General features: G+C 35.5%; 1 protein-coding gene across 9 annotated transcripts in view; it reads left to right on the forward strand.

The window, feature by feature from the left end:
* Window positions 1–25285, forward strand: part of LOC123674153 (protein pangolin, isoforms A/H/I/S) — a 269346-nt gene that overhangs the window by 226878 nt on the left and 17183 nt on the right. For 7 of the 9 annotated variants that reach the window (XM_045609051.1, XM_045609052.1, XM_045609047.1 and 4 more), the window contains 2 exons: window positions 12628–12718; window positions 14805–15035. In XM_045609051.1, coding sequence (XP_045465007.1) covers window positions 12628–12718; window positions 14805–15035 — 322 coding nt within the window. Of the gene's footprint in view, window positions 1–12627; window positions 12719–14804; window positions 15036–22757; window positions 23731–25285 lie in introns of those variants that run through there. The other 2 variants (XM_045609048.1, XM_045609050.1) reach the window with 1 other exon arrangement.

The following is a 25285-nucleotide window of genomic DNA, read 5'->3' on the forward strand; positions in this document are numbered from 1 at the left end:
CGACCGATTTCTAAAGTTTGTTTTGTCATCTTCTTGCCATTTTGCCGATGTACTTATTTTGATTGTGCGTGTTCACTTCATTCGCAATGAGTATTGGTTATGGTTGTTTTCTATTCAATTTTCTTCTTATATACTTGTATTATCTTACATTCTTCCCCCATATAACTGAAACCCTCCTTCCATATAACTGAAAAAATTTAAAACAAATCAGTCCGTTTTCCGAAAGATATTCTGCGTGATTCGTAGGATTATCAGAATTGAAAATCTCGTTTGTTTTTCCGTGTGAAAACCATAGAACTGAATTTTTGAATAAGTAATTTTATCGATGAACTCGTAGATTAATTCTAGAGAAATTCTGAACTATCGAAATATCTTATGAAAAAAATCAATCTTTCAGTGATTTCCAAGAAATTTTTCATTGATATTCATTTCACTGTTTTTCAACTGCTTTCTACATTTCAGTCCGATCGATTTGTTATAATCGAAAAATAAAATTTCATAGTTATATTCATTTTGTCGTTTACTTTGATTATAATTCTTACCGAAAATGTATGAAAAATTTCGTGATCCTTCGTATGGTCTGAATTGGAATTTACCTTCGAAAACTCCAATTTCCATCGAATTTTCGAATAAATTTTCACAGAAAGTTGACCCTATCAATTTCATAGGTTCAAAGGCAAATGTTGGTTTTACGTTTTGAATCAATTGCTGAGATTACTTCGATTACTGTTAGGAGTTACCTTGTATCGTGACCTTAAAATTTCATGATTCTATGACTTGAATTAATATTTACTTCTGAAAATTCCTATTTCCACTGAAATTTCACATACATTTTCACTGGAAGTTGACTATATCAATTTCGAAGGAAAAGTTTGTTCTGAGATGACTTCTGATCACTCTTAAGGAGTTACCTTGCACCGAAACCATGATAACTAATGCACCTCACCAGAACTGTTCGCATTTGTGAACCCGTCTTCCAGTTCCAACGTTCTAATGATCTCCAGTATCTGGGATAGCTTCCAGGATGTTACATCCTCACTCAAAAAAATTTCTCATCCAAAGCATTTTTGCGTTGGACAGCAATAGCTGGGCATTCTTATACCAGATTATTAGGAGTCTCCATCTCCTCCTCACAGAATCTGCACATATCAGTTTTTGAAATCCCTATTCTCATTAGGTGCTTCCAGAGGCTGTTGTCTCCACTACAACATTTACAGCTAATGATCTGGTATCTGACTTCAAGGAGGTTGAATCACTACTCCAAGATTCTTATTCAAAGCTATTTTTGCTTTGGCTAGGAGTGACCAAGTGATCAAGAGTTTATTCCTGCTTCTCCTCACAGAATCTGCTATCTTCAGTTTCTGTTGAATCTAATCTCTCTAATTAGATGCTTCCTGAGTTTGGCAGTGCCCTGTAAGGAAGCCAGTGAGGAGATGTAGCATGTTCTTACTGTGATCCAGATAGTTTTAGATCTTGCAGTATTTCCCTTTCTTAAAGGTGCATTTTCCTATACAACGGTAAGGTGCTGAGTTAGTAACCAAGGAAATCATTGCACCAACATAACAAACAGCTCACATTATAATTTAAATCAAGAGAAAATAATTAGAGCCTTAACAATTCCCTGAAAACCATACCGACCAATCCAATTACCACCAGGTACAATCTCCATAATCGTCCACCTCTCCACCAACTCCAAAACCGAGAGAGATCTTACAACAATCGCCTCCGTCCAATCTCCAATGTCATCGTACTGCCAGATAATCAACCTTCGGATATATCGTCGAATTATCCGCGAAACGAGGATGCGATAAAAAATTAACTGGGTATACTGCAACAAAAACAGTCGTGAAAATAAATATTAGCGGTTGATGCCATGAGCTATGCGGTTGCCAGTCACGCACATCTCTCTCTCTCCGAGTTGGAAAAATAACGAGTTTCGATGCGATGCGTGGAATATAATTTTTCCACGTAGCATAGGAGAGTTATGCGTTTACGTCCGAGATTTGTGGGGTATTGAAATGAAGGAGGGAAGGTTGCGAGCGAGGAAGATGTGCTTCTGAATTAGGTACATAATTTCGATCGGAATCTCGGATCCCATCAATCTCGAACGCGGCCTCGATCTATTGCAGTTGCGGAGATGGCTATGTGCTATGAAAATCGCATATAGTCTTTTTTTATTTGTGATGATGAGGTCGATGGAGGAAAATGCGATTTGATATATTTGCTGGGATGAACGGTACGGGAGAAATTTGGTGTAGAATTCAAAAATCCAATACAATAAAATGTGGAATTCTCATCAATGCTTCTCTAATTGTTTTTTTCAAATTCTGCTTAAATTATTTCGATTCTTATTACTCTAGCCCGGTGAATTTTAGCATGCTGCTTGAAATGGTTATTCTTCATACAGGGTGTTTCTAAATTAGACGTGAACCTTGAAGGAGGTTTAGTATCAATCATTTGTTGTCGATTGAGCCATATTAATAACTATTCTAGTACTAAACTTTCTGGTTTCTTGTAGTTTTGACGTATTTGTGATGAATAAATTAATTTTAAGTTTTGGTGTTAATTTTCCCGATTTATAGCAATGGTTCGTCTAGATATCCAATAGTTGAATAAAGATAGAGTATGCGGTAGTTTGAACAATTCTCTTCCCAGCATGGTAGGGGAATACAAGTAGATGTGTTCGAAATGATTAAATCTAGATTATCTGAATCCTGCATTTAGTAGGAATAAGAGTATAGTATTCACAAATTTTCATTTTGTGAAGTTTTTTAGTATATTGCGCCCCTATTTATATGTGACTGCTGAAGGACACTGGTAGCTATGGAGAGAAAATGAGTATTTATCAGTAAAAAATATATTTTTTGTTAATATGTTATTTTCTAGGATTTCATCTCTCATAATCTTACAAAATTCCATTCGCCTGGATATAAAATCTTCTGGAACAATTTCTAGGATAGTTTTTATTTGAATCGATGTATTATACCCATGTTTTTTGGAAATATATTAGACTTGTATAGACCGGACAGACGTCTGATCTAAAATGCCAATTTTTAAAGAAATTTGAGTGCTGGGCGAAAAATATTCAATACTGTTTGAATAGACGGAACTTGTTGAACAGTATTGAATATTGAAAAAAATTGCAGAAGTATTTGATCCGCGCTGTCGGCTATCAAAAACTATTTGATTATATTAATTTTTGTTTTCGCGAATACATTTTCTTTTAGAATGACAATTCTTACTCTGCATAAGGGTGTCGCGAAAGGCTAAGTGAATATGAAACTTCGATACACAAATATGATGCTGACACCAGAGACGAAGATTTGCCGGAAAAAATAGTTAAAAGGAGCACAAATCAATTATTAGAGACACAAACATCATATGAGATTTTCAGTATCCAATCATTTCCTTTACTTTACAAATTGGAACAATACATTCACTTCATCACTCACATGTTTCTGATAAAATCAATTCAGTAAATGTAAGCTTCATTTAACATTTTAAACATTCAATTGGCAATGTGAAATTTGGGACAGATAATTTGCTCGATATTGCAATATACTTTTTATTCATTTATGTTTTCGAGAAATAGGACTTTTTCTATGGAAAATACCTTCGATACAATCCTGAATGACGAGTCTCATTTAGACCTAAATGTACTCAAAAATCCTTCAATGTAATCTGATTGAGGTCTACTTAGGTTAGGACATATTTGAATGGGAATGTGCTAATTGATAAAAACAATTATATTCAATTCAAAAAATGTCTGGTCGATTTAGGGATTTTGTAGAAGTGGAATAATTCAGACATAGCCAATATACGATACAGATTTTTCTGCTTTTATATAAATTCCCTATATGTATTTCTCCGCCCAATAGGCAAAAATAAAAATTACCATCGTTATCCAAAAGAATGTGAGAAAAACACGAAACGCTCTTATATAGCAAACGCCAATTATCTCATTACGAGTGTAGCATCCCCATCCGAACGTAGCAAATTGGCTCCATCTATCGGCGTATAATTCAGTTACGGCCGTCCTTACCGATTTCCGCCTCTTTCCCCGGAAATATCGGAAAGGATATAATAGTCAACAAGTGTTTTTCGTTCTCCCGGTGCAAAAACACAAGTACATAAATTAGGACACCGAAAGCAAGTGGGCCGGCGAGTATTGGAGTGGCTGCCGTTATCCTAATTATCCTGGTCGTTTGCATATCGTGCGCTCCTCAAAGGACTCGAGGTGTTTTCATAATTTCGCCTTTGAACTCGAATCTAATTTCGCCGACGTCGACGATGCCGGTCCGCCGCCGACGTAGTCGTCTATTTCGACGTGCTGTTGATTCCTCTTCTTATTGGGCCCCAAAAAAAAAAAGAAAGAGCCTTTTGCCATTATTTCCCTGGATAGTTTTTCCGGGAGATCTATTAGGTGGGTAATGCAGAGGACGGAGGGGAGTTTCTGGAAGGTATTTTGTTGAGTGAACGTTTTTTCGTTATTAGACTTGGTAGAAATGAGGGAAAATGTGATTCATTTGAGTTGATCGATTTTTCACACTTGCACTGGAAATTTAGAATATTTCATAGAAATCGCTGTAAATTTTACTGAGAACTAGCAAGTTCATACTCATCTACCAAGCTGGTAGATCTACATAATAGTTAATTAAGATTAATTAAAGAAATCCTAATAATAATGAAATTTTTAGTGTAGATCCAAAGATCTACAATTTCAATGAAATGTTGATAGTACATAATGGAATACTTGATGAGGTCCAATTAGATTTGTTAAATAGTGCTCTAGATTTATGTTCTCCATGTTTTATACCTTTAAGTTTTTGTTTTGTTTTCCAACAAGACTCTAGTAATCCTCCAGTTATTGAGCTGTGATGAATGAATGAATTATAAGTTTAGGTACCTAATCTATAGTAGATATTCATGAATATTCGATAAACTGATGAAATAATCTAACAAAAAGTAGGACTACAAGAAACACCATGTATATATCATGAAAACAAAGCGTTTGAGGTTTATATAGGATTCTTTTTTTTTAAATTGTTCGGGGAATCTCGCTTTTCATTTGTACCTCTAATTCAGGTACACCCTGTATAACTGTATGTCCCAAAAATTATGAAAAAAACGTAAAATAATCTCAAAAACTACTTCGAAGTTTGGAGCTCCATAATAAGCCCAGAAACAAATATTGAAATATACAAGAAAAAGGCTAAGTGTGATACGGAGTTAAGATCTTCTGCGATAACACAAATATACAACTATTTTTGAAAAGAGTCGAAAATTCGGAAAGCTGAAGATGAAGACATAATAAAAGTCGAACCAAAAGTTTCGAAACCAACGACTGTAAATTTTATAGACGCGTTTTCGTCGGATAATTCTTCAAGTCTCTCACACTATAATTATGAAGCTCATTACCATTATCCTGAAATTGCGTGTGTTTTCCATGGATAACAAGAGACCCTTCTTCCCGACCAAGATGCACACTTGTCTCTCGACTAACTCGTGCGTCAGCATCTCGTAAGCTGATAATTATGGAGGCGCATGCATGTGCCAGTTGAGGAGGCTGGAAGACATACGCATCATCTGTTTGGGAAAGATGTATCAACTATCAACACATTCGATTACAAGAAGAAAATTGCTCGTTCTCAAATTTCGCATTCGTGTTGGAATAGGAGCCCATTCTGTAACTTGTTTTAGAATATTTTATTATCAATTAGCTCATTCCCATTCAAATCTGTCCTGACCTAAGTAGACCTCAATCAAATTACACTGAAGGATATACGAGTACATTTATGTCTAAATGAGACTTGTCATTAAGGATTGTATCTAAGACATTTTCCATAGAAAAACTCCTACCATTCGAAAACATAAACGAATAAAAAAAAATTTTGCAACATCGAGCAAATAATCTGTCCCAAATTTTACATTGCTAATTGAATGTTGAAAATGTTAAAATGAAGCTTACATTTACTGAATTGATTTTATCAGAAACATGTGAGTGATGAAGTGAAGGTTTGTTTCAATTTTTGAAGTTAAGGAAATGGTTACTGAAAAATCTGCCTCAAATCAGGCTCGTTTCAACTATTTTTCTGACAAATCGTCGTCTCTGGTGTCAGCATATTCGTGTATCGTATAGTAGTTTCATGTTCACTTAGCCTTTCGTGACAATCTTGAGCAAAGTAAGAATTGTCAATCTAAAAGAAAATATATTCGCGTAAACAAAAATTAATATTATCAACTAGTTTTCGATAGCTGACAGCGCGGATCAAATAGTTGTGCAATTTATTTCTGCTCATCCTGTTCTACAAGTTCCGTCTGTTCAAAGAGTTTCGAATATTCATGTCCAGCTTTCAAATTTCTCAAGAAATTGGCATTATAGACCTTACAGACAAATATATTTCCAAAAAACATTTCGAACACACCTACTTGTACTTCCCTTCCCTGAAAGCCATGCTGGGAAGAGAATTGTTCAAATCACGGCATCTACTATTTATATTTAACTGTTTGGATTTCATCTTTGTTCCTGGCATTGGTTATCTACAATATCTAGACGAATCATTGCTACAAATCGGGAAAATAAACAACAAAACTAATAATTAATTTATTCGTCACAGCGTGCTAACGGGATTTTCATGATAATTTGGAATTTCCTGCGGATTTCAAAAAAATTGTTTGAATTTTGTTTTTCGAAAGCGGTAACAGATACGACAAAACTACAAGAAACCAGGAAGTTTAGTACTAGAAAGCTTCTTTTTACATTTTTTCTCAACCACCGGTGGTCTACAATGAAATGTTCTGGAAAAAAAAAACGGGCAGACTTCAAAAAAAAAAATATCACACTTAAGATTTTCATTGGCATATCACGTGATTTAAAAACCCTGAATTGTATCATCTATGCCAAATTTCAGTTGAATATCTTGGAAAGTGCAGACGCTATGAAAAAAAGTTTGAAACAAAAACAAAATCTAAAGTCTAATATCTCGAAAACAAAACGTTTCCGGGCTTATGTTCATAGAAGTTTTCCTTCTTGAAATTACCAGAAGAATATCTAATTTTCGTTTGTACTTCTAATTCATGAAGGATAATGAGCCATGTTATGATAAGTAACTTGAAGTGCCATCTGCCGAGTGGTAGCCACAACTATCCTCATCAAAATTTCAAATTACCATTTCGGTTATTTCCGGACACCGTCACATACACAATTCCTCCCATTCCCAAAGCCAACAGCACATCCTGTATGCAAGCGAACATCATTCTCATCTAAGACCTCGACTATACCTATATAAGGAGCAGGAAATTGTTTCGCGGGCGTACTTACGGAACCCATCTGCATTCGAATTCCGCCGTGCGAATTCCCGAGCCATCATGTGAAGGAGAGCGTATCGATTGCCTGGCAGGAGGATAGAAGGAGAGAACAAAGGAGCAGCGTAACCCTCTCCCTCCCTGGAATTACACGCGGCTTAGACCCGCCGTTTTATTGTAATGACAGCGAGAACCCCAACTTTTATTACATTTGTCATTTGATAGTCTTCCCGGTGAAGCGTTCTTTTATCGGGTTATTGTGCGCCAGATGATCCTCCTTCCTTCCGACGGCCCTCCTCCTGTTTTTTCAGGTTTCGCGCTAGGGAGGGCAGGATGGGAAGGGGGGACCTGATTCCCGGTAGAAGTCCAACTAGTTTCCTGGAAAGTTTACGGTTCATTATTTCAATAATTCCTGGAATTTCCGTATTTTTTTTGAACGTGGCAACGTTGCAGTTTCGCAAATATCGTACACAAAAACGTTTGATGAATGTATTTTCTCTATATCTGTATCAAATCCATTGTTCTGCCATACATACCTAACAAAATATTTCAGATTCACACGGATTTCATGATTATATTTTATTTTTATTAGTATATGCTGTTGGTACTCGGAACTCTACTGCCATGGATTTATCTATTATCTGTCAAATTTGTGATACAGAAATCTGTTCTGCAATTCACATTTTTCAATGCAAAAATCACCAAATGATATTTATGGAAATATTCCATTGATGTAAAAAAAATTCAGTGAATTAGGGAAAAAAAAGTATTATATTCGTACAGAAAGATCATTCTAAAACTCGACACTTCGTGGCTCGTTTTTGAATTTTGAATTCGTGGGAGAATATCAATGCCTTCAGTACTTCTATTATAAATAACTACTATGTCTTCCCTAATAGAAAAAGCCAGTCAAATTTTCACAGATTTCGATATGATTATTTACTCAACATTATCTGCAACATTCGGAGGTTGAGACAAAACTTCATAACAGAAGATGGATGGATAATAATTGATCATTCAAAGTTGATATTACAGAATGTTCGAAAATGGGATGGTTTGTCATTAGCAACAAATTGTTTTCACCAAACAGAAACAATCTTAATCGAAGAAATATGCTCGTTTCGGTATAACCAGAAAGGTAAATGTGAAAAAAGCGAATAGATGCGCATTTCAGCGGAATTGAGACATTTTTCATTCGAATTCCGAAAATCGGAGGGAAGCGTCATTCGCGAATTTACTCATAATATAGGGAAAAGATGCGCATGTATCTGAAAAGAGTGCGTATTTTGTAGAAACGATTTAAAATCTAGAAATCTTCGACAATATTGATTTCATTTGAACATTTCATCTTATTAACACAATTTTTTGTATTTCCACTAATATAATGCTTTTTCAACTGGTGGAACGTGCGAATAGCGAATATGCGTATGTCGAGAATAATGCGTCAACAGAAATATAAGAAATATAGATATTTAGCCTACTAAATTATTCCGTAATAATAAATGTGTCAAGAACAATTATGTCCATTTTACCTATAACAATGCGTCAATAATAGTTTTGCGCATTTCGCTAATATAAATACTCAATTTGATCTTCTAATTCAAAAAGGCTTGGCGCACGGAAAGAATGTCAATAGAAAATTTGCGAAGTTAACAAATAAAATACGAATAAATAGCGAATTTTATTATTTTGTCCGGAAAAATACAACAATTTGTGCAATTCTATCAGGAACAAAGATAATACAAAGTGCTTTCTATTGAAAAAACTGTGAAAACAGTAAATATTCACATTTAGCTCACAAAAATGCGTCAATAATTAATTTGCTAGTTTTTTCAAGACAAAAAGGCTATAGCCGTAAGTCGAACACATAACGATTCGCACTTGATTTAATAATTTCCTATAAAATATTATGAATAACGTGCACCGGTAAATTGAAATTACACCGGAATATATAAATGTTGAATTTGGCAACATATTTGCGGCCCGAATTGTCAATACCCATTCGAGCATTCAATAATGCATTTCGAAGAGGAAAAAATGCGCCTATTGCGCGAATTTGGGCATTTGGACGAGAAAAATGCTTCAGTAATTCATTTGCACAATAATGAAAAGGGAAAATTATAAAAAGCTAATTTGCTTTTTGATGAGAAAAAGTGAATTTAATATCTTATTTAATATTCAATTTGATTTTAATATCTATTTGAGGATTCAATAACTCATTTCGAAGAGAAAAAATGCGCCTATAGCGCGGATTTGCGCAATTGGACGAGAAAAATGCATCAGTTATTCATTTGCACAATAATGCACAGGGAAAAATATAAAAAGCTTGACGAGAAAAAGTGAATTTAATATATTATTCAATATTCAATTCAAATTAATATCTATTGGAGCATTCAATAACGCATTTCGAAGAAAAAAATGCGCCGATAACGCGGATTCGCGTATTTGGAAAAAAAAGGCGTCAATAACTCATTTGCGCAATACGCAGCGCCAAATTTAAAAAGCCAATTTGCTCGTTTTATCGATCGACAAAAAGCGTATTTTCATTCTGTCTGACGATAATAAGCGGGGTAAACGCGAAATAAGCAACCTTCCTCCACTCCTACCGTGAAACGTCAACACCCGTACAGCCGCATAGAATCGACGAGTCGACCGTCAATGATCCAGGATAGAAGAAGAAAAAAACCGGGCGGCCTCAGCGGAAGGGTTCTCATGTAGTATATACAATGATTTATAAATAGGCGAGAGAGAGTCGTAGCCATATAATGATGAATGCCACGTGTGCAGCGTTGCGGCGACTGACGTTTACCAAGCGTTAATTGGTGAAGTTTTTGTAGCGTATCGGTGCCCCGGTGTTGTCACAATGATATTTATTTCTATGGTCGCGACCCGCCAACGCGCGGCATTCACGTGTTATACGTCGGCAATTAGCGATTGAGAAATCCACCCCTATGCGCGCCGCGACGCCACTCTCTCAAAGTCGCTTCTCGATTTTAATTGGGACGGCGACGGTGGAAAGAGTCATCAACGACTAATTAATTATAGAAGGAGCTTTCGTTAACGGGATGAGAGGAGGCTGGGATGCTGGGTGGTGGTGGTGATGTTGTCGACGAGTCTCTTCGGGATATTGTGTGTGTTCAGCATTGACGCGATCTACCTTCGTCGTCGACACGCACTGCTGGTCAAAAGGCGGAAACGCTTGGATGCGGAAAAACTCCGAAAATTTTGCGCCTTTGTCTCAACGTTTCGATGATGGGGTTTTATTGTCGTTGGAGGGGCGCAATTCTGATGCAGTTGTTTTTTATGTGTAAATTCCGAATATTCAACTTTTACCACGAATAATGTTAATTTTGTATTTTTTAAAATATGAAGCTTCTTCGCAAACTAACAAATAATACACTCACATTCAAAAGAAACGCGACAAGTTGATATTTGGTAAAATTTGGGATCTCATAGTTTTTTTTTTCATTTTAAGTTCAATTTTAAAAAAATTCTTTGTAAACTGTAGATAAAATTATTAATTTCACTCTTTAGTTAAATTTTGGCTTAGTTAATAAACAGATCAATTAGAAGTCTGTTGTTAAATCCTAATTTTGAAACATCCCGACGTGAATTTTTTTCAAATTAACAATTTTTATTGAGAACGATTCCTTTTCAACATTTTGCTTTTTGGTTCATGCCCGTAAGTGCACTAGTCAGATTTGTTAATTTTTGACAAAATGGATTTACTCCTCGAGCCATAATGTCAGTTCTACAGCTCAGCTTATAAGCATAACAATGAGAAGGCAACAATTTTTTTGACACTGTTTCATTCCTCTTCTTTTTTGTAACTTGAATTGTTTTGAAATAAAGATTATTTATTATTATATTGTTCAGTTGTAATGATAAGCAAATATCGCAAAATTTAATTATGCAGACTTATTGAATTCAAATTGAGAATGAAACTTCAGAACATGCCAATTTAACTGTAAATCAAAAAACCTCAAGAAACGTATTTTTTTTTATCTAACTCAGCTTAATATTTTGTATTACCACTTCTATTTCTTCTTACCGCCTGCATACGTCTGTTGATACTGTCGATTAGGTTACGAATAGCATTTTTCATTTCTTAAAACCATTTCTTCTTAAATGAACTGGTGCACTTAAAGCCATGAACCAAAAAACAAAATGTCGAAAATTGGTAATTTGAAAATATTTAATCACAAAACTATTCTAAAGGATGTTTAAAAATTAGGGTTCAACAACCAACTTCTTATTAACTCCGTATATTGACAAATAAGCCAGCATTCAACAAGAGAGTTCACAGTTCACAGAAAAAATTTCGAGGATTGAACTAAAACTAAAAAATTATTAAACCTCTTACTGTAAAAAATTTGTCATTTGGAAATCGATTAATCTGGGGTCAAATCCCAAAACATGGTGTTTTGTTCTTTTTTTTTTTGTTCGGAATTTTTTGTGTGATTATATAAGTGAATAATAAACCATTTCATTAGTATTTTTCAACATATTTACTGCATGATATTATCTCAGAGTAATAAACATAGATAGAGGGAGCATATGTCATTTCCAAAATGCAAATTTTGTCCCCAATATGAACTATCAAATTTGACATACGATATTTCACTGAATTCTGGAGTTTCTCCACAAAGAACGCACTTCTTATGTCCCATAGTGAATCAACATTTCATATTAACTCAAAATCTATTGAGATCAATACCTAAATATATCAGAAATTCAGAAAACAAACTTCAAGCGCGCCAAACGACGTGAAACAACCGACGACACTAGGAGAGCAAAAGTTGCCAAACCTTGGATTTCAGTAGGTAGATACAGAAAATAATAAATATTCTGCATACTATAAGTTCGACAATTAGGAAAAATATCGGATTCCAAATCTTCAAATTTGCATATTTAATCGGGAATCACTCAAATAAATATATTTCATTCAATAAAATATACATTCATAACGATATAGTAAAATTGTGGATTTGAAAATATATCACAATCCGACAACGTAATCTAACCATGTTGGGGACATGTAAAAATTGCGTATACTCCCTCTATCTATGTTTATTACTCTATGATATAGGTACTGGAACAATGTAAAAGGTGATATTTATGTATTTGGATTTCATATTCTCTATTATCTTATTTCAAAACATAAATAAAATAAATAATACTGGAACTGTTTTTGATGCATGAATTGAATATATCTTGGGGTGAACTATGTTTGGTACTGTCTCCTTTTAATATCATAATGATTTTTAGAACGTTTACTCACCAGATTTTCTTCTACAATTCTAAATTTTCCGAATTTTCCAGGTCTCAGCCGACCCCCCATGTACCCCTTCTCCACCGGACAGTATCCATACCCCATGCTCAGTCCAGAGATGTCGCAGGTGGCAGCATCATGGTAAGTTAGTCAGAATAATGAACCAATTACCGGTCTAACTGGATTAATCGTTGTCCTCAGCCCTTTGATTACGATTGCATTACTTTCGCACCGTCAGACCTGCATTCAATTTCGTTTGGCTGATGGGCTTCTGGCCCTGTCTCCCGTACTTACGAAAATCTGATTAGGTCTTCACCCGCTCCTCGCTCCTCAAGGTTGCAACTGGAAAAATAATGATTTGAGTTACGCGGGTGTGGTTCAGGCTGTAGCTTCAAGCTTTCGATAAAGAGACAGAATGGAAGCTTGCGAAAGTAAAGGATATTCCAATTATAAGTTATGGATATATAGACGACACTGCGATCTGAAGGCTTTTTAATTTATAATGTAGAGATAGTTTTAGGAATTTCATCAGAAACTTTCATTCAGTATATTACTTGAACGTTTTCAAAAATTCTTACGAAAATTTTATGGAATATAATAGTGCATGTCCGCACTGAGAAAATTACATAGGCGTACAACTTTGCTTTCGAAGATTTTTCCGAAATTCGAAGCTTTATTGTAAAAAACTGGTTATACATTTATGATTCAAAGTATTGTCCATCGCTGGCCACTACTTTATCCCATCTTTCGGACAGCGTACGAATCTCGCTTTGAAAAAACGAGTCATATTCAGAAGTGATCAACGAATCGATCCAATTTTTTACTTTTTCATAATTCATAATTTTCACTTTCGACCATTGTCATGTTGTAAAATTACTTTATCATGTCTCTTTGTATCGCGGCCGTTTGTCTTTCAATGCTCGGCTCAAACGCATTAGTTGCGTTCGATTACGATCACCTGTGATTGTTTCAGTCGGTTTCACAAAGTCATAATACACTACGCCGAGCTGGTACCACCAAATACTTAGCATGACCTTGGAACCGTGAATATTCGGTTAGGCCGTCGATGTGGAATCATGGTCAGGATATACCCATGATTTTCTGCGCTTAGAATTATCGTTATGAACCCATTTTTCGTCTCCTGTCACAATGCGATGCAGAAATCCCTTTCGTCTTTGCCTCGCAAGCAGCTGTTCACAAGCAAACAAACGTCGTTCAACATCTCTCGGCTTCAACTAGTACAGCACCCAATTTCCTTGTTTCTGAATCATTCTCATGACTTTCAGGCTTTGAAATGGGTTGTTGCGTCACTCCCAATGATCCCGCCAATTCTTGTTCCGTTTGACACGAGTCTTGATTAAGTTATGCCTCTAATTCTGCATGTTCGAAAACCTCTCTTCCAACGCCATGCTGGTGTTCGACATCAGAATCACCGTTCTTGAAGCATTGAAACCTTCTCGGCACGTTCTTTTACGAATAGCGCCCTCACCATAAGTATTTGAGAGCATTCGATGAACCTCAGCCGCAGATTTCTCCATATTGAAACAGAAAATTGAAACTTCTCGCAAATGTCGATAATTTGGCTCATAAGCTGACATGTTTAATCGAGAATAACTTTATTATGCAGACTAATATTTCGATGGCGTTATGTTCACAAATACCTAAGCTTCTACGATCTATTTATTTTGACTATCATTTACCGCTACAGCCATTTATTGCAAAGCGGCGGAAGCTAAGTTGTACACCTAATAATTTTCTGACATAAGTGAAAAATTCTGGTTTCTATATAGTCTATCCCGGTTTCCTAAAGCTCTGTGAGACTTCTAAGAGCGTATACGGGATATGAGAGCCGATTGTGTTCAGCGTAGGTTTTGTAACTGTGCCCCAGCAGCGCCACTTCAGGCACAGCTCTGTTACTTTTCACTCTATACCGAATAGTTGGACGGTCCAAAAGAATACATTATCCATGCATCGTCTATAAGTCAAAAACATATCGAATATTTCAATATGAAAAAAATGCAAGGAATTGGAAAACCATGGTATCCGAAAAATGTTATAGACCGAGAGATGCTGTTGTTACTGACCACACCCTTATTAAATGACATTTTACGTCATATATCAGTACAAGCTACGCAGCATTGGGCAGGTTCAGTACCTGGATGGGTGACGAATATCTTGTACGGAGGATTTTTAATTTTTTTTTTTTAAATATTTCGTGTTTTTTCAGGCATACCCCGGGTATGTACCCGTTATCGCCGGGATCAGGTTTCCGCAGTCCGTACCCCACGAGTTTACCCATTCCGAGTTCGGGACTCAGCAGCGATTTCTACAGGTTCTCGCCGACTGGTTTGATACCGCCTCATGCGGGACTTTCGCCGCATCCTCCGCACCATCTTGCATCTCATCCTGCTATCGTCACTGCAGGACCGAAGCAGGAGTTGCCCGATATGAACCACAGGTAAGTTTCGAAATAACAATTTTTTATCCGATTTACAGCAAATATTGATTTTGCAGACACATATCAATCAGCATTACTTTTCCTGCCTAGGCAGCAAAGTTACTACTTTCGTGTACTTAGTAGCGAAATGATTATTCTCAATGCGATTAAAACATTCACCATTTTCTTACAATCAATATTTTCTGACACCTTTATTTCTGGAGGAGTAAGTACTTCTTAGAGGCTATCACTGTCCATAATATCAATATATCCGATATTTTTCCAAAAAACTGTCAGATATTTCAAAAATTGTCAAACTATAATTATTATGGACATACCAACCAACCATTTCAACAATTGCGATTTCTTTCAAATATTGTTTCAATTTATCACTAGAGGAAAGATAAAAAGATTGTGGGAATTGTAATAATTTGCAAAAACAATATCCTATATATCATTATAAACAATAAAAAAAAATATGTTCAACTCTGGATTAGCCAAACTGGGCGAGAAACTGGACAATAAATCTTGAATCACTATCTATGGTATTTATACGCATGGGTTGTTTGATGCATTGCTCTGTTCTATATCCGATGAAGAATTGTGGATGGTCGCAATCGTTCTCATTTGTACATATATTCTAATCACCTTTACAAGATTCAAATTCTCAATATTTCCTGATGTTACAAAACATTATCTTTATAACTTTATCTTGGTATAGTTGGGATCATGACTTAAAAGCAAACTCTTTCGTCTTCCACATTTTCTACTAGTAGATGTGTGATTTATATCCGTCAAATCAAAATAACGGTAACGCCTAATCAAAATAACGGTAAATAATATCTTCAAGCTCAAAAAATAAGATTCGAAATTCACCACAACGCAGAGAAATCTTTCGTCTGCAGTTTCCAAAAATGTTGTTGTGTCTCTTTACCTTGATTTTTTAGGCTTATATCCATCCAATAATGATTATTGATTATAGGTGCGACTTTTTTGGTCCAGAACTGAAGAAAAAAATTTTTGACAATATAACTGAACTAGAAATGCTTAATGCGGATCAACTATTTTCAGTTTTTTCGAAGGGTATTTCAGTAATTTTTAGTTTTTCGATCGATCGATCGTTTCGGATCGATCTGCCAGCACAACAAAAAATATTTCGATAATTTGAAAAGTATTTTTTGCACGATACAACGACTTTTGTTAGTTACCGCATTTGTTGCTAGATCGGTAGATTATTTTTACTGGTCGCTAAGATAAACAGAACACTAAGTGAATCACTTACCGTTCAGCGAACAGTAAGTGAGAATGAAATGAAATAATTCACGAACAATTTGAATTCAATCCGTCCAACGAAATAAGCAAGCAATACTTTTTCATTGATTTGGCTGCCTTTCCCTGAATCAATTTCTTGAAAGTCTTGTATGTACGTTTGGCTTTCTCGGGAATAACTTCAGAACAGCTAATTTCCCAGCCTTTTTGAATTTATTTTTCTTCAGTAAATTCGACATCGCTCATTTTTTAATTATAAGTAATTTCAGTTAATTATTGTAACTTTGACAATCTACAATCAATAAGCTTTCATCACCAAGACAACGCCTTCTATTATATAACCTACACAGCATTGACATCAAAGCCACAAGTGACTATTTTAATTTTTTGGATAATTAATTTGTAGTTTAAGTAAAACGTGAGTCTATCCTGCAAAAAATGCTATAAGTATCTCGAAGTATCTTTGCTGAGATTCTCCTCCAAACTATTGTCGTCGATCGGTAAAATGTCCTTACCGTTCTCAAAACTTAATATACTATTACGCTTATCTCGGCCAATATCTCCAAAAAAGTTCTTCTATAGTTTTTCCATTATTCATCTCATCTTGCTCCAATTTTCCCTCTCCACATTCGCAACGTATTCCCAATTCCACCCCCACACATTCCCCTCGTCCGTATAAGCAAATTAATCGATGACCCCTTTGGGGTTCGGACATTAATTGGAAGCCCGAAAGATCAAAGAGCGCCGCCGGAAGATGAGGAATTACATAAGAATAATTATAAAAATGCCCCTGCGTACATGGAGGCGCGCGCCTACACGGACAAAATTACACCTTCCGAGGTCTGAACGGATTCGTATTGCTAATGGGATCCTCCGTTCGCATCCGTTTTCAAGGGGCGCGTCTCGTAAAAAGCGAATGAACAAACAGTGCTCAAATGAAAACTAAACAAGAGATCCTAGAATCGGGAAAATGCGGAAACGCGGACGTAACGCGCAGGGCCGTAACCGTGCGAAAACCTACGCGTGAGAATATGAACTCAAATTCGAATGGAAGGAATGAAATTTAAGAAAGATAAACCATATACAGCGTGAATATTACATAAATTTTAACAATAGAATGCTTTTCCTCTTTGCCATTTTTTCCGATTCGGCCTAGATGACATGATTCAACCGATTTAAATTTTCATATTGAGCTATGCCACCTCTGGAAACGTGCGCACTGAAGTTTTTCCAACCATTAGATGGAATATTTCGATCTTGGAAATGAGCTACGATATTAGAGAAACCAGCTCTAAATCATTTTTTCCATTCCATTTGGTTAACAAAGAAATCTTCGTTCATAATACAATAAATGAGTTACTGCAATTTCTTAGGCGATAAATATTGAATATTCTCCTATTGACTTCTATTTCATTGTCGATAATAATAACGGATTCAGCTTGTAACTACTTATATTAGCTCTGATATTCATCTCCATTCATTTTTATTGTTGTTCATTTCATTTCGTACAAGAGTTACCCATTTAACTTTTCTTGACGATCTAAATAAATATCATTCATCTGTCAACGTTCTAACGTTGCCAAGTTGACAAAAACAGCAACAACAACGTAATGACAAAGAATTTCCTTCAGAATGGCAAGCTAATGATGGATTAACAACCAAAAACCATAATATCAATTAATAATTAATGAATAAAACGAAAAGAAATCTGAATATTTTGGTGCAAGCTATTTTCATTAAATCTGGAAGATGATAACTTAGTACAATTATCTTTTGATCCAATCATTATGCAAAGTTTCGAATACTTTTTTCAGTTCAGGATATTTATCCACAAATCTCTTCCAAAATTTTTCGTATATTTATGTTTCAAAACAGAGAAAATAGCCTAATTACAGAAGTTTATGTGAATAAGGGAACTCCACCACGTAGCTGCTCAGTTCAAAAGAAATTAGAGATATTTCTTCTTACAAATCACGTATTTTATCAGATTTTCACATAATTTTCTTGAACAATAATCTCCTTTGTAGAAAGTAAACATTTTCAATTTGCGAATAAAAAAAAGTTGGTAACTTGATGATATTTACAATGTACAAAACACCGATATATTTTTAAAAAATTAATGAAAAAAGTATAAGCAATTTCTACATGCCCCCAACATGGTTAGATTACGTTGTCGGATTGTGATATATTTTCAAATCCACAATTTTACTATGTCATTATGAATATTATATTGAATAAAATATATTTATTTGAATGATTCCCGATTAAACACGCAAATTTGAATATTTGGAATCCGATATTTTTCTAATTGTCGAATTTATAATAAGCAGAATATTTATTATTTTCTGTATCTACCTGCTGAAATCCAAGGTTTGACAACTTTTGCTCTCCTAGTGTCATCGGTTGTTTCACGTCGTTTGGCGCGCTTGAAGGTTGTTTGCTGAATTTCTGATATATTTAGGTATTTATTTCAATATATTATGAGTTAATATGAAACCTTGATTCACTATGGGACATAAGAAGTGCATTCTTTGTGGAGAAACTAATATGTTTTCATTTCTACTCGCTTCATGTCAAATTTGATAGTTCATGTTGGGGACAAAATTTGCTTACTTAAAATGACATATTACTCTGAGGGTGGGACCATAACCGAACCAAAAATGTTAAAAATTATAACTTCAACCAGTACAACGTCTGTCGGTCAGTCCGTAACGACATATTTCACCCTTCATTCAGATCACCGTCAAAATCGAAGATCCTTACTACGCCGCCCCTGTAGCCCGCGAATTCCGCCCCCACCCCCTTTCGCAGGTCCACGTTGGCGGCGGCGGAAAGCAACCCTTCGGCTCCTGAGAGAGATCCCCGTTGCCGGGCAACGGCGCCGGCCAATGGCCGTGCCCGGCGGATCTTGGACTCGGCTTTTTACATGGCCGCCAGGCCGCCGTCATCAGATGGATATTGCAAGTGGCGGACAAGCCGGCGGAAACCAATTTAAATTCGGCCCGGGGCGCCCCGACGGACAGCGTCGGTGTCCCCCTCCCTCGGTGCCTTTCGAACGACATTCAAATTCGCAGAAAAAACGGGGAATTTCTGTAATGAGGAAGGATATATATATGTATGTGTCCTCAGGGGGGTGGTCGGTCTCTTCGGATCGTTGTGTGTTTTTTTTTTTTAGTTATCCGCGTTTTTGTGTAATCGGTACAAAGGGAATGTTCAGTTGCAGGGGGAGGACTCAAAGATGTGGCGTTGCATAAAACCTAATTCTGCGGCAGAAAATACTTTTGTAGACGATGAAGCGTGTTCCAGTTTTAATCATTGAGGGAAATTTTGTAGATTCAACACAAAGGTTCAACATTTTTTCCATCTCTTAAAAAGTATCTAATAATGAAAATCAAGTTGCGAAATAAATTGCAAAATTCAAAAATGTTTCCTTTCAACGTATTACAGTGAACCAATAGTAAAACTACAGTCGTTTTCCACAATAGACCAAAAAAACAGTACGTATCGAAGAATCCAAAAATTAATGATCTACACCGACGAATGTAATCCATGATTATATTTTAACTCGAATTAAATCTTTTATTTTTGATGCAATGCACATTAAATATACTACTACTTGATTAAACTAATCTCTCAAAATATACGGATTATTTTCCTCTTAAAATATAACAACTTTTACAACCTATAATAGATTTGTGTTCTGTCAGCTCTGTGCATCCAAAAATTCGAAGTTCTAACTCTTTTTCCAATATTCTCAGCCGTTTCCATTTTCAATTTAAAAACAACCAAAAAAAAAAAAAATGATCACAACCTCGAGAAAAGACTAATAACACAAGAATAAATGTTTACAGACGTTACGGTTTTTATTATAGCTAATTACATTATAAAGATTTCATACAATACAGTGATCATAGTTCCACCAGAACTACTAAAAGCGCGCGAAAATCCTTAGAACTATACTGTGTTGCCGGTGCTAATCAGATATTTACTTATATTCCATATTATGGAATGATCTAAAAAAAAATTTATCCCAGAATAATATTTAACCAGGTATTACTTAACCTAGTATCAGTACGCAAGTCTGTGCACACGGCTATTAGATAATAATAAGATCAGGGCCTAACTAATGAAAAAACATTTTTTCTTGAAATTTCGAATTTCTTCCTCAATATAGTCTCTTAAAAAGTAATAAATGTACACCAACGCTCATTTAGTTTTTTAACCCTTTCAGTCATGGCGTACACTATAGTGTACTCATATTTCCATTGATTTTGGTTGATTTTTTTTTCCTTCTCTAGCTCGTGTTTATTGTGTATACTGCAGTGCTATATATACATCATAGCCCTGCAGTATACACAAAAAATACGAGCTAGAGAAGGAAAGAAAAATCAACGAAAATCAATGGAAATATGTGTACACTGTAGTGTACGCCATGACTGAAAGGGCGTCTTTTCTGTAGAAGATTCAACTTCGCCTTGATAAGAGCCAAATTTCTTTCCCTTTAGCATTCTTTTGAGATCTGGAGAATAAACTGAGTGGTCAAGTAATTGAAGGCGCAAGTAGTTCAATTTGACCATAATTTTCATCGATTTATGACAAGGAACAGTATCGATACACGAAACTCATTTTTAACATTTTTCAAACAATGACAGATGTAGCATCACTTAACTTACAATATTTCGATCTAGACTTGACTCTATATGTTCCGAAATGTTAACAAGCATCTTTTGAAATCACCAAAAGCCTTTTTTAATCTTAAAAGTCCTTCTTCTGTATTTCTCAGATTCGTAAAACATTCAAAAAGCCATAACTCGCTAACTTCGAGATGAAAAAAAGATCATAACTCGTCAACTTCGAGGTTAAAAATTTTGTAATAATTATTAATGATTCATATTTTCTTTTGCACCCAATCCGAAAACAAATTGCTTCATAATTTCTGAAAAAACAATGTTTAGCATACAAAGAGCTTTGATTTCTATATTTAAATTTTACAACAGTATAAATATTTCAAGGAAAATTAGGAACTTTTGACAATTTTATAAATATTCGTTGTTACGAGTAATTAACCATAGTCATGAATGTACTGTATCAAATATTGTTTCTTTTGAAAAAAAAAAATTCCTTTGAAAATATGAAAATGAACACGAATAAACACCCGAAAACATCCCAGAATCGGGCATCCCCTCCCTTCAAAATGCCCCTCAATTACCCCCAAGATAATTCTTGAACGGGCACTCATCCGAATGGGGATGGTCAAAAGAGTATTTTTCTAATTTATTCCACTTTAAATTTTTTCCCCGATCACTTTGATCCTAAGCTCTTCCAATTAATTTGTCGAGATACTGTTTGCTCATTCGTTCTCCCATCTTCAAAGGGAAGGAAACCCCGAAACTGATACCCAATTAGTTATCCTCATAATTTCCGATTCCTCAGGCAGGTGAATGTCTTTGGGGGGACCATCATGCATGTGATCGATTTTTTTTCTTTTATTTGCATTTTTCCTTCTCGGTTCCTTTGATCATAAGCCCTAATTGGTTTGAAGTCGATCCGATGTGTAAAAGCGTAAAAAGTATGATTTCGGGAATAAACAAGGTTCTGTTTATGGCCCAGTGCTTTTTGCTGATGAGATCAGGAATCGTCAATTAGTGACACAAAACTTCTTTTTGACGAGCACCCAATTTATTTATTTTTTTCAATCGTGCAAATTAAATGAAGAAAACAACCCTAAAACACATATAACGATACAAAATGATTGTATCTATCATCATAATATAAAAGGAAATTCGAGAAAATGATAGAATTGTGCACTTTTGTTCAAATAATAATCTACACTTGAAAGCTATCCTGGGAATTCAGAATTAAATGATATCTATGTCAAAACTTTTCAACTAGTCTCTTTTTTCTCATTCAAAAAATAACAACAAAATAATTAACATTCAATCTTCTGATCTGTACTGATATGTACTGTTATGTATTTCGAACAAAAAGACTTTTCTTTTGTCAGGTCCAAAAAACTTCATCCTCCAGTCTCTCAATAGAAGCTCAAATAAGTGAACGGGAAATTTTCGATTTTTCAATTGAAAATAATCATTTTTCCAAAATTTTACGAAGTCAAGTCAGAAAATTAGAAAACTGTATTGCTTATCTGATATGATTTTTCATTATAAAGTCCTGATTTTAACATTTTCAGGTTTCTGAATTTTCAATTTCATATTGTAATATTGTGTGATATTCATATTTTTTTTTTTTTTTCGATTATCTGTAAGATATGAAGAGATGAAATTTGTAATTGTTACTCATTTCTAACATAGGAATCTGAAATATTTTCCTCCTCATACTATTGCTCCATCTATATATCCACTCGTGAAGCTTATTTCCGGAGAGGTCGATGAAATGTAGGAATCTGTTTCGGTAGACACATCTAGTTGCGCATGAACAAGCGAGGGGGAGAAAACAGATCCCTGGCAGCTCGACAGAAGTAGTTTAACTGTTCAACTGAGCGTATTTCAGTGTTATGCGCGGTTGGTGTGATCAAAGAAAACATTGATTCGACTTCTTTCTTTGGATCAATAGTTCAATTGTATACGTATCGTCAATGATGAATTGTTTTCTGTGATGAAGTATGAAGTTTTCGGCTGTAATTCACGTGTTGTGAAGTAGTTATTATGTGACAAGAGGATACGGCGCAGTAGTTCAATTGAATTGAAGAAATTGACAAGTTATTGAAAAGGAGATTTTGGGAAGTTTTTCCAACTGATTTTTAAATAAGTGTTATAACCTACAAGTAACAACTACTTCATCCAATCATGGATTCTTCATTTGATAGCGATAACAACATGGATCCATTGAAATATTATTTCACTTTTGAAGAATGGCAATGTTGGAAAGAAAGCTTTGAAAATTGTCTTCATTTCGAAGGTATAGATGAGAACGAAGTTAAATTATCAGTTTTGATGAATTGTTTAGGGGACGAGGGCTTGGATATATTCAACTTTTTCGAAAGTTACCAAAAAGAAAATTTTGAAGCTGTGATGACAGCCTTCGATTCTTATTTTTCGAACGAAAAATGTGTAATAGAGGAAACTTCCAAGCTTCGCGAAATGATACAAGAGGAAAACGAATCTATTGATGATTTTTTTCAAAGGATCGAGAGGCAAGCCGATCTGTGCGATTTCGAAGCAGAAAATGTTAGGGGGAGAATGTTAAGAGATCAGCTCGTTTTGGGAATTTGTGACAAAGACACACGAAATCGATTAAAAAAACTGAAAAATCCCAACATTGAGGATATACTAGAATACTGCAGAAGAATGGAATCCAGCAGAAAAAGTCTGCTGATGGTGAAAATCGAAGAGATAGAAGTTGATACCAAAGAAAATATTCGTTTATTCGATGAAACACTGGAGGATGAATACGATTTAGAGGATGATAAGTCCTTCATTTACTATGGGTAGGTAGGTTCTATTTCCACATCCAGTTTTTCTTTTGAATTAACATCCATACCACCACAAAGAAGAATTTTTCCCATAGAAAATTCCTTGATATCTCGCCTAGAAATAATATTTGAAAGACCTTAAGCTATTTTAGAACATTTATGGGCGATAACACGCAGCATTTATTTATTTATGTCTGCCTGCTGGAGTCGCTTTGATCACGCCGACTGCCGGCTGTGCTAATCCTTTTAATGGAAGCCGCGCTTATCGCTCAACTGCATTTTTTATTAAGTTTGGAGTCGTCACACATGTTTTTGTAGAGAGTTGAAGAAACAGAAGCGAAATAATTTTGCCCTGTCCTCAGTAAGCGTGTGTGGTAAGATCTCTGATTATTACCCATCCTTTTGTAATTCATTAAGTTTTATTGGACCCTAACAAGTTGATAGTATTTCTCTGTATATTGATCGACTAGCAACCTTGACAGGCTTTATAGCCTCGTCCAAATGTGTATACGAACGCCGAATTCTCCTATTAGCGGCAAGATCAAAGGGAGTTGAAATGTTCGTCAGCGGTCGGCATGGTTCGTTTATAGTCGGTATCTTGACGGGAGTCAAAGGGATCGTTCACATTTGGACGACATTTTTAGGGGCCTTGTTGTTATTTATAACTCTCCGTCTACACTATATTAAGGCACCTACGCACTCGGGATTTTCAAACGTAGCGATTTGAAAGTCGCAGAATCTAACAACCACGCATCTACATGCGATTGAGGTAGTGGTAGTGCAACGATGGACTTGTTGTGGCGGTAGAAAAGGGGATTCAAAGAAACGTAATGACCTTGAATGCTACTGCGGGTTCGAGAACGTTCTCTTCGGACCGACTGTTGCATCGTGGCGGTAAAAAATTGGAATCAAAGGAACTCAAAAGCGCCGCAACTGCAAGCAATGCAGGTGCACTTGCATTCCCATTATGGTCTGGTCTCAAATTAAAAAATAACTTGGGAAAATTGTGTTGCTATGATGATTCTATATTATTTTTTCATAGTTATCAATTTTCGAAACTGTCGGAATATATTTTTCTGAAAGTGACCGGAAGGGCTCATTGCAGCCAAATGTTTTGCACGTGCGGTATTTATTGTCCATTCAAAAGCCGCTCCCCATATTTCTTTTGTCGGCATTACTCTCTTTACAGCTGCCGTGCCGATCACACTGAAGGTACCTCTGACCTGTTTCAAATTCGTCTACCTTATGCTAGGATAATAAATTTCATATGGTTTATCTCGAAAATTTTAAAGTTTCAATGGAACTCTAGACATCTGAGATTGTAAAAATTTTCATGAGGTTTGTAGTAAGGATTCATAAATAACAACCGGGTAAATTTTATTGGTTCATTTGAACAGCTTGCTGGATAGTAGAAAATACTTGGAAATCTTTCCAAGAAATTCGTGTAGCCCTAAAGGCTTAATGGTTTAAAAGTCTGCAAGATTCATACCTGTATGTCGATATCGTTCGGTTTCATTATGTGCTCTGAAGAGCGATTATACTGAATTTTAAGGGTGATTAAGAATTACCC

The sequence above is a fragment of the Harmonia axyridis genome, chromosome 2 (genome assembly GCF_914767665.1).
Source record: "Harmonia axyridis chromosome 2, icHarAxyr1.1, whole genome shotgun sequence".
Taxonomy (NCBI): Eukaryota; Metazoa; Arthropoda; class Insecta; order Coleoptera; family Coccinellidae; genus Harmonia; species Harmonia axyridis.